This window comes from Branchiostoma floridae, chromosome 2 (assembly GCF_000003815.2).
Source record: "Branchiostoma floridae strain S238N-H82 chromosome 2, Bfl_VNyyK, whole genome shotgun sequence".
Lineage (NCBI taxonomy): Eukaryota > Metazoa > Chordata > Leptocardii > Amphioxiformes > Branchiostomatidae > Branchiostoma > Branchiostoma floridae.
Genome location: NC_049980.1, coordinates 6,986,266 through 7,005,367, shown reverse-complemented (window position 1 = coordinate 7,005,367; position 19,102 = coordinate 6,986,266). Strand labels below are relative to the sequence as shown.

Below are 19,102 nucleotides of genomic sequence, written 5' to 3'. Positions count from 1 at the left end.
ACTTGTTAAAACTAGAACATGAAAATACCTCGTTCCAATCATCAATAGAGGCTTCCTAAGTCATTGCTTTGCCACATGAATATGGGTACGTCCTAGACAATCGTAGCGTTGAGAACAAATGAGATAATCGTCTGGGCAGTTTGAAACGACCAATAACGTGCTAATGTGACTGCTGCCTAACATGGATGTGCGCTAGAATGTCAGGACAAACTTCTAGATAATATTGAGGTTAAATCTAATGCTAGTAAGAAATTCAGATGGAGTGTGTCCAAAGTGGTTTTCAACATCACGAAACTGATGAATGAGGATCCAGTCAACAGCATGGAAATCGAACGGATCGACCGATCGTCATCATTTCGTCAAGAAAGTCTAAGGTGATCGACTCCCTTCTCCTCGAGTCGCCGCTATCCTCAATTTGCAAGTCCTCTAAAGTTCATACAGTTCAATCTGGTAGTTTGGTGAAAACCTGACCACAACAAGGTTTCACAATAGTGTATCCAAGTGGCGAATCCATAGCAGCCGCAGGAACAATAGGTTGTCCTCATCGCTGGCGAACAAAGGCCGTCGACGTCTTGTGGCTGGACGTTCGACGAGGAGCTCCGCTTCAAACCAACCAGCTGATGGTCTCCGTACTGCAGCACCATATCAGCACAACCAGAGCTCGGAAAGAGATGAACAAATTAAGTATACGCAAGTATGGCAATTTCCACAGCTTTACTTTTCTTGGGATTAACCTCCCGGTGATAATACAGGCATCTGCATGCCCACTAAAACATATAGATATAAAAACCATACTTGTGAAAGGTATAGTAAATAAAAACAAACTTGTGATGGTAAATGTATATAGGTAAAGGCATTTAAATCATTTTTGATAGCCTAGACATGTTAGACATAAAACACATTGTATTTACAGATGACGTACTGGCTTGGCATTATTCTTGACATTAATTCATTTCTGATAGCCTAGTGATATAGGCATACAACACAATAATGCTTGTCTACACATGTAACTGTATACACATAAAGGAATTCAAGTATTTCCTGTCGTTGACCACCGCTTACAATTAACCGCCCGAGATTCTTGATTTTTGAATCAAATAAGCCTCTACACCGGTACCGAATCCAAGGTTTGGTGCACAGGTCCCGAGAAATATACATTGGATACAAAAATAACACAATTAGAATATCGGTAAAAGTGCCTTACAGTGTCCTTCAAGGAAATTAATTTTTAGTTCTAAATCTAACTACAGGAGTTTTCCATCCGAGTTTCATGAGACAACCGCTGCCTTTTGCCTCAGATTGGTAATAAGCATTAATGGACGGCACACCCATAACCGCTAACGAACCGACGCAGTGTTTGACTCACAAATAATGATAATATCACGTCACAATGCCGCTTACGAACCGACGCAAAGGGACGGCACGCAAATAATAATAGGCAATAGGAGCCCAACAATGTCCCTTACAAACCGACTCAATATTTGACACACATGGAAATAGCACATCACAATGCCGCTTAAGAACCGACGCAAAGGATGGCATACAAATATTCCCTTTGTATATTGATCTTTATGACACACAAACACAACTTATCAAATACTGGCTTAGACTACGTACCCTACCCAATGATAGAATTGTAAAGAAGGCATATGACACATGTGCACAGCAGTTGAACAAGAACGAGATTGGATCATACATATTCAAGACATTTTGTGCAGGAATGGTTTCCAAAGCGTTTGGTTAAGCCCTGTCGTTGGTACCAAACACTTTGGTAACATATTCAAAGAACGTCACAAAGACGCATTTCTCTCTGGATGGCGGCAAAAAAAAAAAAAAAAAGAGTTGTAACAAACTGAAGACTTACTCCCAAATCAAAAGTCATTTCACACTTGAAAATTACCTTTCGTCAATTCATAATAAAGCCTTTGTTGTTGATATAACCAAATTAAGAATCAGTTCACACTGCTTGAAAATAGAAAGGGGTCGGTATCATAATATACCAGCCAACCAGAGACTATGTCCGTCATGTCAAGATGGTATTGAAGACGAATTTCATTTTCTAATGACCTACATATACCGTAGAGAGACAAAAATTAATGGATCATGATCACATGTAAATCTAGTACACCATTGCCAAAGACAAACACAGGTATTTTTAAACTACTTATGTCATGTCCAGACTACATGTCTACAAATCTAGGCCAGTACATTTGTACTGCTCTGAAGAAGAGAGAAGGTATTGTACAATAGCAGACCTAATCATTTAAGTTGTATTTTACACTATGATAACACGCCATATGTGTTCACATTCCTGTACTACATGTAGTTACCGTGATAAGTTGTATCATCGTATAAAGTGATCTATTACCGTTGCCTTACATGGTACCATGTACAAATGTTGCGCAATAAACTTCATTCATTCATTCATTAATAACAGGAGTGTCCCACTGCCGCTAACGAACCGACGCAATGTTTGACACACATGATAATAGCACGTCACATAGCCGCTTATGAACCGACGCAATGGACGGCATACAGATGATAAGAGTGCCACATTGCCGCTAACGAGCCGACGCAATGTTTGACACACATGATAATAGCACGTCACATTGCCGCTTATGAACCGACGCAATGTTTGACACACATGATAATAGCCCGTCACATTGCCGCTTATGAAGCGACGCAATGGACGGCATACAGATGATAAGAGTGCCACATTGCCGCTAACGAGCCGACGCAATGTTTGACACACATGATAATAGCACGTCACATTGCCGCTTATGAACCGACGCAAAGGACGGCATACGTGATAAACACGGATTGGCACCCGCCAGTCCTATAGTATCACAACCGAGATAAACACAAATTGACACACACCAGTCACATGGTAACAACTGGGACAAACACGGATTGGCACCCGCCAGTCCTATGGTATCACAACCGGGATAAACACAAATTGGCACACACCAGTCACATGGTAACAACTGGGATAAACACGGATTGGCACCCGCCAGTCCTATGGTATCACAACCGAGATAAACACCAATTGGCACACACCAGTCGCATGGTAACAACTGGGGTATACACGGATTGGCACCCGCCAGTCCTATGGTATCACAACCGAGATAAACACCAATTGGCACACACCAGTCACACGGTAACAACTGGGATAAACACGGATTGGCACCCGCCAGTCCTATGGTATCACAACCGAGATAAACACCAATTGGCACACACCAGTCACATGGTAACAACTGGGATAAACACGGATTGGTACCCGCCAGTCCTATGGTATCACAACCGAGATAAACACCAATTGGCACACACCAGTCACATGGTAACAAATGGGATAAACACGGATTGGCACCCGCCAGTCCTATGGTATCACAACCGAGATAAACACAAATTGACACACACCAGTCGCATGGTAACAACTGGGATAAACACGGATTGGCACCCGCCAGTACTATACTATAGTGGCACAACTGGGATAAACACGAGTCGGCACTGACGCCTGTTTGTCAATGACAAAAATTGCCGTCTTTGGCATCCAACCTGACGGCCACAATAAACTCTAATAACAGTTACACGTCCCTTGTCCCACTATTTCTTAGTTTTCTGAGCTTTTCTTACCCCAAGCAAGCTATACTCAAGTTGTAACCAAACTGTGAATCAAACCTGACAGCCCAGGCATCCCATATTCGTTGTCTGACAAATTTAGCAATTAGATAAATTTAGAATACAAAAGGTCCAATCTTATCTGACAAAGTTAGAAAGCCCGACAAGCCTAGGCATCCCACCTCCGTCCTGTATGACATGAATATTTACCTTAACGTTTACCATTTCACCTTATATATCTGCTTGATTTACCCTGACCCTGTTTAGAAAGTACATTTCTCTATGTCCATGAAAGCGATACTCTAAACAGTTAAACCCGCCTATGACGGCGTTGTTCCTGTCTTTGGCTGACCTTCGGTCTCATGACGTAATGCCCGACACCAACAAAGATCAACAAAGTCATGATTGAAGTCATAACATAATACTTTTAGATTGTAGGGAACCAATCCACCCATCAATGGTTGATATAAATAAAATGGGGACAGGGTGGGAGGGAAAATCAGAGGAGAAAATCCAAGAAGTATTTGCGAGTAAAAATTTACGCTCAGAAATCAGGTTACGAACGTCCGAGCAAATAGGGCGACCTTCTGAAAAGCCCGCTAACATTCGATTGAGCTGCGTGCGTGGTTCTACGTGTCCACGTGCACACTGGAAGGTAGATTGTATTACATAATTAGCATATTCTTGCCCACGGGCATAAACAAATCCATAATGTCCCTTCATGCGTCCGACCTAAAATCCGTTTTTTCACTTCGTGAAAAAGTATTTTATGTTTCCCTCTGAAGGCCATTATGTCTAGGGTAGTCTCACACAGTATCTCACGCAGTAACAACAGACAAAATATGGTTTGGCGGTAATATCATATAAGTTTTAATCAATGTGACTGACGAAAAGATCGGCATCCCACCTCTTAACACGTTACCGTGAATGAGAATCGTTGAACATGCTCAATAACACGCTTGATGATAGAAATAACAATAAGCGTGCATATTCTATCAAACACATAATGAGGAACTTCTTCTAGACATTTTCGGACATTTTCCATACATTGAACCTACAGAATCAGAATGCAAATTCTGCTTCGAAACCCCCCAAGGAGCGACTAGCGAAAACAACAGCCAAAACACCGACTGAGAAATATCACTACGGAATCTGAGTGCACACTTTGAAGGAAACCCCCCAAGGGAGCTATTAGCGATGAAAAACCCGCCAAACCGACGAACCGGGGTAGAAAGGCGTCATCCTGACAAGAAACATCGTTAAACGCCAAATAGTGAAAGCACCCCTCTTTTTTTTCTAGGTTTCAGTCATGAATATCGTCAGAATTTAGGAATCAACTCTGTGGGTATCAACGCCGACCTCATAGTCTAAAAAGTTGCGTTACATGAATCACAGCAACCATCTATGGTATTGCTTGCATGTAATTAAGTTGTGAATCCCATTTGACTCACCAATACTATCATTGACTCACCAGTAATAGCATTGCCTCACCGGTACTATCATAACGTCTATGTGGAATTTTTGAATCGACCATGTGGTGATTCTAACGTTAGTAACGGCACGTCTGCATTAGAACGTTTTTGGAAAATGGTTGAAGTCAGCGCATGTGTAACGTTATAGTTTCGTCCGACCTGACTAGAAATGATTAATTCAACACCGAATCGCTAATATACCACTCTTGACTTAACATTTTTCAGTCAAGCGATTCTGTAATAAGTCTTGGGATCGGCTACATGTCTTTCGTCATCCACAGACACATCGATTCGTCGACTTCTGTTTTGCTATCGGTAAACTAATGAGATAAACTATGAATGAACATTGGCTTATAATATACTCGGTGACTTATATAGATATTAACAAAGTATTACTGAGCTCAGAGGCGTCAGTGTACGTCTAGCCAAGGAAGTTTCCAATCCCATAATGTGGTTATGCCAGACAAGGAAATGATCGAACGTTAACATTACCAAAAAGACAAAGGTGGGCAAATAACTTACCGCAGCAGTGCAGCGTTCAAATCCAGCGCCGAGAAAAAATCAAAATCAGAGGAGAAAATCCAAGAAGTATTTGCGAGTAAAAATTTACGCTCAGAAATCAGGTTACGAACGTCCGAGCAAATAGGGCGACCTTCTGAAAAGCCCGCTAACATTCGATTGAGCTGCGTGCGTGGTTCTACGTGTCCACGTGCACACTGGAAGGTAGATTGTATTACATAATTAGCATATTCTTGCCCACGGGCATAAACAAATCCATAATGTCCCTTCATGCGTCCGACCTAAAATCCGTTTTTTGTTCTTTTTGGTGTTCGGCTCTTTCTTCATCAAAGTAGGTGGTCACATATGGTGATGTTGCAAATCAGCATGATCGTGCCTTCACGTGCCCGGTCGCGTGACCAGTCACACATGACGTTATATGTTACACTTGACTAACATCGCACCGTTGATACAAGTTCCTATACAGAAAGTACTGCTGGATAGGTGATTTTTGTGTGCGGTCCATCTTCCTAGTTCCTAAATCATGGCCTTCCATTATGAACCGAGCCACACATACCCTAGGGATAATCCTCTCTTTTCGACATGTAACGTTACAGTCCTTTTTTATTTTCGGAACATATACAGTCAGCGCAGCGCTTGAAGGGTGTAATTTGCTGTGTGCGGACCAAACTCCTAAATCGCCTCCCTTAGCGAGACTAAAGAAAGAGAATTCTTATAAGAATAATCAAACCAATAAAGAAAATCATCATTCGATGGACAAATTTTAAACATGCTCAAAATCCGTTCCAGCTCTAGGTACACGTGGTGACCTTTATGTCGGTAAAATCTTAGGTTGAAAATTATGTCAGATCGCAGCTTGAGCCTGTCTCTTGGGTCTTTTCGACGACAATTTTAAAGCCTCTTCGCGTTGAAGGTCAGTTAAATAAAGGTTTTTCAGACATAGGCATGAATGAATATGTGCTCTAGTATAATTATTATACCTCAGTATCGATACTGGTAAGCTAAGAGTCTATAAAACTTGTATAACTGTATACGCTAGAGAGAGGTACTTAGACCCCGTTCACACTCAAAAAAATAAAGCGGCTTCAACGTGGAAGCCGCTTGAACGTGCAAGCCGCTTAAAAAAAATTAAGTTCACACTCATTTCAGACAATCCGATTTAGACCCCGTTCACACTCAAAAAAATGAAGCGGCTTCAACGTGGAAGCCGCTTCATTTTTTTGAGTGTGAACGGGGTCTTAGAGCGTAATGATTTCGAGCTACGCTCTTCACTTTAGAATTAGCGCTCGGCCCCTCGAAATAGAAAGAGGGCGATATAGGAGATTACCAGTGTGCGAACGAATTTGTAAATACTGTGCATCTATAGCAGTTGAAGACCACACCGAAAGAACTACATCGTTAAAAGAAATCACAATTATATACGGATATTCCTCGGCTTTCCCACATTTACGGACGAAAAGAAAGCCAAAATCACAAAACCCACAAATTGTAGAAAAAGTGGGACTCGATCTTTGTCTTCCTCTGCTTCCAAAAAAGAAGTCAAACCCAACCTATCTAGATATAGTCAACACTAGTATTCCAGTAGTCGCTCTGTATAATAATATCTATCACAGTTCAGTGTTACATGCATATTCTCTGTGTCCTTTGTACCATGTACTTGCAATTAGCCTACGGGCATGAACTTGCAAATAAACTTGCTAATTATTTTTCTTTGACATCGAAAGAAATGTTTCTTCAACATTCAGGTCATGTAGCACAATTTTAGCCCTTTCGGTAGAACGGTAGCAAACTCCAAGAAAAATTACAACAAATGGCTATTGCCTCATTTATCTATTTCGAAAACATAGGAGGGATGGTCCCGTCTACCGTGGATAGGCCGGACTGTCTGCGGGCAGACACTGCAGCTGCCCCGAAGGGAGCCCGGCCAATCCTCGGTAGAGGGAGGGTTGCGCATTGATTGACATTGACATTTCTTTCATATGTGCACGCACCAAAGTCACCTTCTAGGCCTGATGTTGCAAGCACGGCGTCCCGCGTTGTGCAGGTCATTGAACTTGCCGCTCCGTACGAGGGATTTGACTGACCAATCAGAATGGTTCTCGGCGTATCAAGTATCGGTTTGACTCTTTTCGCGCACCTGCAGACATTTTCCTAGTTTGTGACAGTTTTACGAGCGTGCTCTATGGTGTTTGGTTTCACAACAATTAACGTTACATACTAATAGCGGAACTTGGCCAGGTTAATAGTAACTTATTTGTCCTATTTGGCCAAATTCTTCTCTTTTTATCCAGCTGACACGTCTGCCCGGAGGTGTGACTATTTAAAGTACTTCCTTTGACGGCTAAGTCACCCGGTTTGCAACGAAAAGAGAGAAAAAGCTAATAGGTGGTAGAAGTTTACTTTTTAGCGTTTAGTATTATGTAAGATTTTATGTAAATATTGTTAATTCTCATTCTTATCTCTCATACTCAGTACAAGATGTGTGGTCTCCAACTCTTGTATACATTTATTCATTTAGAACGAACAGGCAATAAAGTTTATTATTATCATTATTAATATGTTTATTGGAAGTAGAGACAAAACGTCTGGTACACAGTGCTGTATTCTTGTGAATAAAAAGCGTAGCTGGTAGAGGATAGAGAGAGAGTGAGAGCAGTCCGTGTGTGTTAGCCTCTACCAGGCTTCGTAGATCGGTGGTCTAATTGTAGAAATTGGAGAAATAGAGTCAACAGTACGCTAGGGGAGTCGGCCGGCCAGTAAAAACATTATCCGAACCACGATCACTCGACGATGGCAAGGATGGCGAAAAGAGGAAATATGTGGTTATCTTTATTTATCGTTCTGTCACTTAATGGTCTTTATGTCCCCTGCGTCCATAAATAGGCATTTGCTAGGTCAAGATTCCGAGAAAAAAGGTTACTGGTGACCCAAACGGTGTAGAAAAAGATAACACTCACATAAAGCTTGTACAGTATCTTGTTAACGGCCACACGTTTTGTTACATGTCCTCAAATATAGTCATCTAGCAACGTCCTGCGATGCAAAATAGAGCTGAAATGAATTTTGAACATTTCAAAATTTCTCCACCGTCGCACGATTGATTAAACTGCGTCTGATTCCGTTTTTCCTTGTATTTTAAGTAATCTAACGTTACGTTATAGAACAACTCTTCGGTATAATTCGCACACGAAAAGACATTATTTCGTAACAAATGGATGACTGGAAAATATATATATATAAGCGCATTACGTCGTACGTCGGGGAAGAATCGGAAGCAATGATTCAAATATATAAAGCCGTGGTCCCAAAGACGAGCTCTAAATGACATTTTCGTGAGTAAGACGTCCGGTGTTCTTACGATCATCTTGCGATTTTTAGGGATCGCCAGCAATTTTCAGGAGTCTTACGACGGTCGCGGTGCAGCGAAACATGTTCTTAACATAAGCGACAAGTCGCAGATCTCCCAGATCGCAGAGCTCGTTACCGAGTCGCACATCGTGCGTGCAAATCGTGCGTACCTCGCAAGGGTATCGGTCAATAGTCTTGCGTCAATCCAACGATTGAAGACCGATAGGCGAGCACAGACATAGTTATTAATCAGCGAACGCAAAGAGGTCATGGGAGGTTCATTATCATAGATTTATTCACCGTCTATCGCACGAGGCTCGGAAACTGGCGCTAACTACTCTACTCTACCCTGCTCATCTGTATGTATTGTATGTACAAGTTGCCAAACACTGTATCCTCTACAGTTGTCGTGCAATAAAGTTCTTCTTCTTCATGAGATTCACAGTCTAACTAACAGCCCGGTCCCGTCGTGGGGGGTGCTAAGATATGGAACAAGGGGTTCTTTTTGTTCTCTAAGGTGTTCTTTTTGTTCGTTATGGTGTTCGGCTCTTTCTTCATCAAAGTAGGTGGTCACATATGGTGATGTTGCAAATCAGCATGATCGTGCCTTCACGTGCCCGGTCGCGTGACCAGTCACACATGACGTTACATTTTACAACATTGACTAACATCGCACCGTTAATACAAGTTCTCATACTTTCAGAAAGTGCTAGACTGTCCAGTGCCCACGCATATACCCATGGTCAGGGAAACGTTTAGCACGATTTAGTAACGTACTACTCAAAGCCCGGGGTTATTTACCCTGGAAGCTATTCCTTTTATTTATTTATTTTTGTATACTGTATAACGTGACATATTTTCGACGACAATTTTAAAGCCACTTCTGTTGAATGTCAGTTAAATAAAGTTTTTAGCACAATTTTAGCCCGTTCGGTAGAACGGTAGCAAACTCCAAGAAAAATTCCGAACATCATCCGATGCTCTGCGATGGCTGATTTTTATTACGATTTACCTGCGATTTACTGCGATCATCGTGCGATCTGCTGAATATGCTATCGCAAGAAATCATACGCGCTTTGTGACCGGGGCTTAATATCACAAAATCAACCATCGTGGGTGTCCTACGAGGCTACGACGACGAAAAATAGAGCTGAAAACGGCTCATTTACAAACACGGATTAGGCCACACTTATGTGATTTGTTGTTTCTCGAATTTACAGACAAAACAGAACAGGAGAAGCGACATGAAGGAAAATCTGTACTTTGTACTCAGTTTTTCCAGCACATCAGCTTTTATCATATCGTTGTGTTCTTCTTACTAATCTACAATATTGTGCTTTGAACAATGCATACAAAAAAATCAATTATCTGGTTTCAGTTGCTCGCAACTTTGACTCATTGAGGTTTGAACTACACCTGCCATAACCAGTAAGGTTTTGCTAGGTTAGTTCCCCCATTGTATAAGCCGTGCTTTTCATCATCAACCAGCCTGTTGTTTTTTGTTTATTGACAGCAACTGATATTAAGTTTAGGCTACAACAATTTCGGTATACAAGGGGAGATCAATATATCCTCTGCCTCACCCAGAAAAAAAGCACAACTAAAATTTCGGGGCACATCTTCGTCGTATTAAGTCTTTTATCAATATCCTCCAAATTTCAAATCATTGCAGTCATTATTTTTCAGGCAACGTCATTTCCAAAATCAATAGGTAAGTGGCGAGGAAACAATCAGAAATGTATGGATCGAGTTCCCCATGCAGTGAATTCTTCAAAGCCAGTGTCAAGATGTTTGATAACGATTTCTTCGTATTTCAAGTAGAAAGAAGTGGGTGTCTGACTTTCAGCAGAGCAAGTTGGCATTCCGGTAAAAGAAGTTTATACCGTGACATCTACGCTTCGAAATCTGAGTTGTGATCATTATTTCTGGATGAGGCCGAGATTTTTTTTATTTCCCCTCATATACAAAATGTATGATAATCAAGCAACGTACATGTAACGTTACGGAGAAAATACAATTTCCTGTCGGATCACAGATCAACGATTTCATTGTTGGCATCAATCATGCTGAATACAAGAATAAAAGACTTCTTGGTCCTTTTTCGCCTCATGTCTTGTTACAAGCAAGGTTAATGATTTTGAACATGTAGACGTTTTCTTTTCTTTTATTTTCTTGGTTGGTTTTGTGTGGCGAAGCACGTTGAGGTCACTGACTTCGGCGATCCGTACGAGGGACTTGATTGACCAATCAGAATGGTCCTCGGCGTAACAAGTAACGTCCCAAGAAGACCAGCTGGGCGGCGTAAAACTGTAGCGGCCATTGTTTACCCTCGTAACCAATGGCAACCTAAGGTTTGACTCTTGCCACGCACCTGCACCTGCAAACTTTTTCCTAGTTTGTGACAATTTTACGGGCGTGCCCTTTGCGTGATTAGCGCGTGACAGAGGCGTGCCTTGCCGCATCTGTTAAAATGGGTGGTTAGCCCATGATTGAGGTCTGTCTCATTTCATCAACATGGCGGACGGGACGGGGCTGTGGTTTTTTTCAACATCAGACGACAGAGTCGTCACGTATACAGACAGAAACAGCAAGTTGTTACCTGTCAAAAGGGTTCGCCCGGGGACAGTAAGTGAAACAGTGCATATTCAGGTTAGTATGTCTTCTTGTTCTTTTCATCCTTTTGGACGGTCAGTTCCGATGGGCTCGACCGTGTGCAACTAGTCCGGCTCTGCTCTTGCAGAGTTTGCACCATTACTATGCCATTCTAAACATTTGTGCGCATATTACAGTCAGTACCAGTTGACTTTTTTTTGGGGAGGGGGGGGGGGGGTTGGTAAAGTTTACTGAAGAAGTCATTTTTGTTCTATAACCAGACTGCACAACGGTAAATCAAAGAAGACCAAAACGTCTTTCCCGCAAACTTTGCCTAAACTAAAAGTATGTCGATTGGCAACTCATACAGATTTGAATATTCGCACAAGTGTGAACGGGCCCTAATAACTTATGATATAACTTGTGGTAATTTTGCAAATACTTGGAACGAATGATTGATAGATAAAACAGTTAAGGCCACTAATTACGCAACAAAAGTTTAAAGCCGTACCGCAAAACTTAGCCGAACAACGCGGAAAAGTGTTCAACGTTCAGGTTCATTTAACGTTAGCTCAATTTTAGCCCGTTCGGTAGAACGGTAGTAAATTCCAAGAAAAATTACAACAAATGACTATTGCCTCATTTATCTATTTCGACAACTATTTCGACCGTGGATAGGCCGGACTGTCTGCGGGCAGACACTGCAGCTGCCCCGAAGGGAGCCCGGCCAATCCTCGGTAGAGGGAGGGTTGCGCATTGATTGACATTGACATTTCTTTCATATGTGCACGCACCAAAGTCACCTTCCAGACCTGGTGTCGCAAGCACGCAGCAAAGTCACATTCCAAACGAAGCTCCCTTCGTGGGGGGCCTCAAGGAATGCGGGTGGTCCAGTATTAAGTTACATATGACGGCGTTGCCGCGCCGGCCACGCACCCGGTCGCGTGCCAGTGGTGTTTGGTTTCACAACAACGCATTACAAGTTACACTTGACTAACGACTAGACTCCCTTGCAGTCTTCGGGAAGGGGCTGTTTCTTTTTTTTGTTTTTGTGGCGGTTTTTTTTTTATATGTTGGTCCGCGATTTTCAACGCTGGCTATGTTCTATTGTGCCGGGAAAGGGAGTTTGTTGAGGAAGGGGATTTGCCGTGATAGCGAGTTTCTGCCCCTCCCGAAACGTAACGTTATACAAAATGATTATAATTTTCCCGACCAAGTGCCATCGGTACTAGATCGGTACAGGACTTGTAAAAAGTTTTGGTTCAAGTCCGGTGAAAAATGGAACATCGAGAACCGGTTCTTGGGCTTGCAAAAAAAAGCAATTATGTATAATTGTTGTAAAGCATACAGAACCTTCTACTATTAAAGTTCGAGAAATTTGAGCTGAGAAATGATGAAAAACATCGTGAATATCGGCGACATAATTTGGCCTCAGTCTCTCGTAAATTTCCAAACGAAACACAGAATTCGACACCCAGACAAACAAATATGTAAGTTACTGATACTCTGTCACTGCTGTGCACCCATAGTCAACTTGTTTTAATGTGCCAAGAAACGGAAAATTCAGTCCAAAGAACGGCAGCGCTCGCTCGTCGATCGTCCGAGGTAAACAAACATGGCGGCGGTGACGAACAGCGCCCCCTAAAGACTGATGCAAACATTGCAGTTTGATAACTCCAACACCGTGTTTCATGGAATATTCTATTTCTAGGGGCAAAATTAAGTAATTGTTTTGCTGTTTTGCTGCATTATGAATGCTAGTAAGCTGAAAATATTTTTGTTAAATGTGTATCTGTTGAAATGCACTGATCTGAGATAATAGTCTAATGTTATATGCTTGCTTATTCTATCATTAAAAAACTGGTATGGTCATAAGGCATGAATGAATTAAAAGGACCTACCTGCTTATCATCTTCTTCTTTCCCTCAGACAGAAATAGTATGGACACAATTTATGTGTCGAATTGGTAATTTTCTAGGGTTGTATGTGTATTCCGGGGGATATGTTTATTAGATAGTGATCTTCCCCCCTACTTCTGCGCCTCTGTGCTTGTGCTATCTACAGACTGTGAAAATTAGTGCTCTTCAAAAGCTTTTGTATTCATTTCTTGATAAGATAAAACATACTACTAGTTAACTGGAAGAAAAGATACTGGATAAGTCAGCTGATTTGAGGAAAGTAACAACTTGGAAGTGGCGCAAACTTAAATGCTGATGGGGCAAGTTGGTTTTTGATTCAGGTTGCCGCCTGCTGAAAAAAGTATTTCGAGCCCGGGCTTGTGTCCTCAAAATCAGGCTTACCCTGAACTGCATGAACGAAAGAAGAATTTTTATTTTAAGTCTACCTCTTTTTGTGCAATTGAGTCCACCAGATGTGCCTTAGACAAATCAGTAGTAATAATAGCACAACGCCAGGGGTCCTCATTATGAAAGAGATCCACAAAATACTAACTTAAAGATATAGCAGCTTAACGCATGCAACGAAGGACGAATTTTGAGTTTAAGTCAACCTTTTTTTGCAGCAGATATATTGTAAGCTCCTTGCAATTCATCCAATGTGAGCTGCGAAGAGGTAGTAGTCGGCCCACCCAATAACAATAATGATAGAGGTAACGCTACGTGTGTCGAGGTTTATCATCTGAATGATGCATGTAAAGCAATTGAAATTTATAGCTAGAGGAAGGCCCTATATAACTCATCATGTAAGAAAGCGAAAAGAGTCAGCATAACTAATAACCCTTTGTTTGTTTCATTGCAGTTCACAAATTCCACTTCGAAAACTGCCTACCTGGACAGTTATCTGACACCGCCTGATTCAGAGTGGTCGGAACTAGAGGGAATAGAAGGCGGCACTCGTTCATTCTGCCAGAGATTCAATGAGAAGTTTGACGAACTAGTGCGCGCTCATGACTTCGAAAGCGATAAAGTATGTATGTCTTTAAGCTTGCACAATTCTTAGTAGCAGAATTGCCCAGTCAAGAGACATAGGTTGCATCCCTTGTTAAAATGAGACATATCAAACTGCATAAAGATTTCCAAAAAATTAAAAAACGAAAATAAATCCAATGTATATACATGGCTTGTAGCAACTTGTAGAAAGTTGAATTATCATTTGCTAGAATCAAAACATAAATACGAGTGAGCAAAGCTAAGGAGGTAGAATTACGTGGTTGTTGTTGCAAATGACCAGACCTTGTGACACCATATACACAGAGGAATATTCATCCTTTTGGCACAGATTACATTTTAAAAACAAAATTTCAGCAACATAGTCTAGTCTCATGCAACTTTCTAAAAGCAGCTTAAAGATTAGATTTGTAATAACATATGATGTCATCTTTGCAGGAGGGAGAAGATAAGGAACATGAGGAAGATGAGGAAGAAAGTGCTACCGGTAGTGTTGAGGAAGAAGTGGCTGGTCAGGTCCACAGTAGTCCTGTGGACAATGCTGTAAAAACCGGGCCTCTAGTGGACTTTTACAGCATTGTCCACAGGATGCGGGAGATCCATCCGGATCTCCACACAGTGAAGAGGCCTGACCAGCCTCTTCGAAGAAGACTCAAGACATGGTGCACTCAAATCGAAGACATTGTCGGCAAGCCGGTTAGTGCAAGAACATTACTTTTTTTTAGCATACACAATAATGGACTACTACACAGTGGACTACTACTACACAACAATGTAGTTGTTTACAGCTACTAGCTTTTTAAGAATTGCATGTACAGGTACATACCATTATCAGGAGTCTATCCCTTTTTTGTCTGTAATGTCGTATCTGTTTAAATAGGTGGATTTATTCTTGAAATATTTAAAAAAAACATGTATTGCAAAAACCAGAAATGCCTATCATACATTGTAAAAATTATGGCAGTGGTTTGTTTTTGTTTGTGTGTATTAACAAAATATGTAATAGCCACACAAAATGATCTTTTGTTCCGTATTCCAGAAAAAACATGTATCCGACAACTTGTGTGTTCACAAAACCGTCTCGACGATGTCGAAACGTTGTTTCGAAGAAGCACAAGCCATTATGGTCAAGTGGAACAACAAGACACTCCGAGACCAGTGTTCCACTGACCTAACTCAGTACGTTTTCCAAGGTCTTCAAGGATTTGAAGAAGCCATCATGTTCGAACTGCTGTCAGGCTTCAATCATGAGTCCTCCTTCTACGAATTCAAAAGGAGGTGTGAGGAGGTTAGGGTGAGTGCTGTCAAGCTGCAAAGTCACACAAGTTGCTACATGTTTGCATATCCTGGTAGCATATAACATGACTTTGTGTTTTATTATATTTGTGTCTAACATTTTGAGCCTATAAATCTTCATTTTTTTTGTTGGTCTTGGATGAATAACTGCATTATATTCTGATGTGTTTATTCAGCAGTTTCAAGTTATAGTTAACTGTGCCTTTAACAGTTCTTTATCCTTACTATTTAGCACAATAAGAGGGACCAGACTGAGAACATACAGGTAGGCTTCAATCCCCAACCTTCTATACTCTCAAAACTGTAACTGATTACAAGTATCAAATTGAATATTTAAATATTTATTCTTCACACCTCTGTGTGTCATATTGGGCCTCTGTAGCTAGCTAAAGGCAGGAGGTTGAATCAAAAATTTATAATTTTGATTCTGCACTGAAGTTAGTCTTTCCTTTTCATTTTTTGCTTGACAATGTATTTCAAAAATAGTCAAAGTAGCTCATCTCTTGCCCTAATGTTACATATTAGACATTGACACCAGGAAGTGATTACATTTGGGTATAACACAAATTAAATAATCTTGCAAAGTGAGAAAAATAGCTCCACTTTGCCATCAAGTGCACCTGATGCAGATGACTTGATATGTCCCTTTCTTTACGATCGTTTGAAACAATAATGTACAAATAATGTAGTCATCCTGCACACCTTGATTAAAGATAACTAAAGGTAAGCATTACATATGATTCTGTTTTTGTGCAGAAGCCTGCAGAGGGACATGCTGCCAATGTCCTTGATGATGCCAAGGAACTGGAAGCTGCCCTGGCAGCAAAAGAGGAAGAGATCAAGGTGGACAATGGCTTACTTTGTTGTTACACTACCCAAGTAGACATGGGTTATATATAATTATGTATAATGCCCCAAAATTATATATAATTATGTATAATTATAGTATATTTGGACTAATCCCTAGAGACCCATTGACGCTTTCCGCATATTCATTACACTTTGGTATGTACTCAATAAAAATATAAAGTTGATCGGGTAAAGCATTTTGGAGTTATGGACTTGAGTCCAGAATTAGAGTGTTTTTCCATAATTAAAAAGACGCCTGTTTTATATAATATATCATACATGTACATATCATTTGCTCACTCTGTACAGAATCTTATAAGAGAACATGAGAAAGAGAAAGGGGATCATCAGCATGCCATGGCAGAAAAGGAAAAACAGATGCAGGTAAGGAATCTCATGTTATGTTACAATCAGATAAAAATTCAAGATTCAAGTGCTTAGGCATAACATTGGATTTGAAGTACATGTACATGTACATGATAACAAACTATCAAAATAATGTGTGGAACATAGTGATTTCACAAAGCAAATCCTCATAACTTTGATGAAAGTACATGTAACGTATAAAACTCTATGTATGCAGGAGCTGATGAAGAAACATGCTGAAGCGATGGCTAGTCACAGGGAAAATCAAACCATGGTCAGTAATTTCACATTGTATTCTTTTCAGATTATATGTCATTCAACAGTAGAAGTTCAATTGTCAATAATTTTTCTCTTATAGAATTATTCATTAATCTTCACAGGATTCTCAGAAGGATGAATCCAGGGTTCATGAGCTGGAAAAGCAGGTAGCCTTGCTTCAGAGACAAAAGGAACAACTGAAGAAAAATGCAAGTGATCTTCAGGAGAGAAACACAGAACTGGAGAAGAAGCTGAGCCTCCTTCAAGCAGAGCGAAGCAAGGCTGAGACAAATCTTAAAGTAAGTAACAGTTCTTTTATACAATTTATTACATGTACAATAATTTCATGATAAGGCCACACCAGTTTAATTTGTTGGTTTTTGGAATTACATCTTCCATTTTTCCCCATATAAAAAGAAAATCCCCACACCTTCCATTCAGGACGTTTTTACTCACTACATTACAGTTACTACAGTATAAGGTCATTCAACAATGTTCCAGTACATAAGAGAACCAATAAATCAAATTTGTATGGCCTAAGGATTTTATATAAAATACAATGAGAAATGAAAAGGCTGGAGGTATTTGCTTCTGAGCAAATTCAGCAGTTTTCACTCCAACATCCTCCTTATGCAAATATGGACTGTTTTAGAATTGAAAATGAAGAAAAAATAATCCCATGCGAGAATAGACACTTCTGTAGATGATACGAATTTAAGGTCTTGACCTAAAACTTACAATCTTGCATTCAATCTTGCATTCAATCTTGTATTCAAGAAATAATTAGTGTGATTACAGTACCATAGTAGTACTGTAATGAGACTGATTATTTCTTGATTAATCTTCACAGGATTCTCAGAAGGATGAATCCAGGGTTCATGAGCTGGAAAAGCAGGTAGCCTTGCTTCAGGGACAAAAGGAACAACTGAAGAAAAATGCAAGTGATCTTCAGGAGAGAAACACAGAACTGGAGAAGAAGCTGAGCCTCCCTCAAGCAGAGCGAAGCAAGGCTGAGACAAATCTTAAAGTAAGTAACAGTTCTTTTATACAATTTATTACAACACGCAAGACATGATTCACAAAAATGATGACAAGCTACGCAACTTTGTTACTCCTTTTGTGTCTTACTTTTGACGGATTAATTCGGTGGCCTGTACTCCAGGACTGAGGTTCACTGCTGCCACATTAGTTCACTAATCTGAAAGACCCTTTCTCATTGGCTGTGCCCGAGTAGACCAATCAGACTGTCGCTTATGATGAATGTAGCGTGCCTATTGGCTGCGCCGTAGTAATCCAATTAGCGTCCATGCACTGGTCCCACACATGGGCAACGTCCGCTCATTCATTTACCATATATGGTGAAACGCTCTAAGGCAGGAGGCCCTTAAAAGCAGATGTAGATCCCCCCCCAAAAAAATTTGGACTGTAAATCATTTTGAGAGATCCAAGAGAATGGCCAAAAATGATAATTGGCTCTTTTCAGTAAATACCCCCCCACACTATCATGCCAAATGTTGGGTCTTTTGAACTTACTACCAGGGCACGGGAGGCAAAAATACAGTTTAGGTCAGAAAATTGCTTGAAAACGTATAAATAAAATCATTTTGAAGGCATCTATAAAGGAAAAAAATGTCTCAGGGTATTGGCCCACTTTACCCTTGTGCCAAATTTCAGGTCATTCAGTCCACGAACGACGGAGATGAATCGCTTTGAAGATTTGACAGGAAAAGAAAGAACGAAGAAGAAGAAACGTGACGAATACAATATTTTCACTCTGTACCATATCTGTGGTATGGCGGAGTTAAAAAATGAGGTCTTTACAATGATCTTCAGTGACTGTGTTCATCCTTTTGTCCCTGCACAGAATTTTGCTGCTAA

At 40.7% G+C, this 19,102-nt stretch overlaps 1 protein-coding gene across 1 annotated transcript; it reads left to right on the top strand.

The window, feature by feature from the left end:
• Window positions 1–14,923: 14,923 nt before the first annotated feature.
• Window positions 14,924–18,831, top strand: LOC118410323 (uncharacterized protein Y116A8C.11-like). The gene is made up of 8 exons (XM_035811908.1): window positions 14,924–15,151; window positions 15,495–15,749; window positions 15,984–16,016; window positions 16,508–16,594; window positions 16,910–16,984; window positions 17,184–17,240; window positions 17,347–17,523; window positions 18,075–18,831. The coding sequence occupies exons 1-8, from the start codon at window positions 15,044–15,046 to the stop codon at window positions 18,297–18,299; spliced, it is 1,017 nt and encodes a 338-aa protein (XP_035667801.1). The 5' UTR covers window positions 14,924–15,043; the 3' UTR covers window positions 18,300–18,831.
• The last annotated feature ends 271 nt before the right edge of the window (window positions 18,832–19,102 follow it).

Excerpts from the sequence above, each read along its gene's own strand:
- LOC118410323 (XM_035811908.1), top strand. The coding sequence starts at position 15,044 with ATGCGGGAGATCCATCCGGATCTCCACACAGTGAAGAGGCCTGACCAG. Across the intron at positions 15,750-15,983 it reads GGAGGTGTGAGGAGGTTAGG|CACAATAAGAGGGACCAGAC; the intron begins GTGAGTGCTGTC and ends CTTACTATTTAG. Across the intron at positions 16,985-17,183 it reads AAAAGGAAAAACAGATGCAG|GAGCTGATGAAGAAACATGC; the intron begins GTAAGGAATCTC and ends CTATGTATGCAG.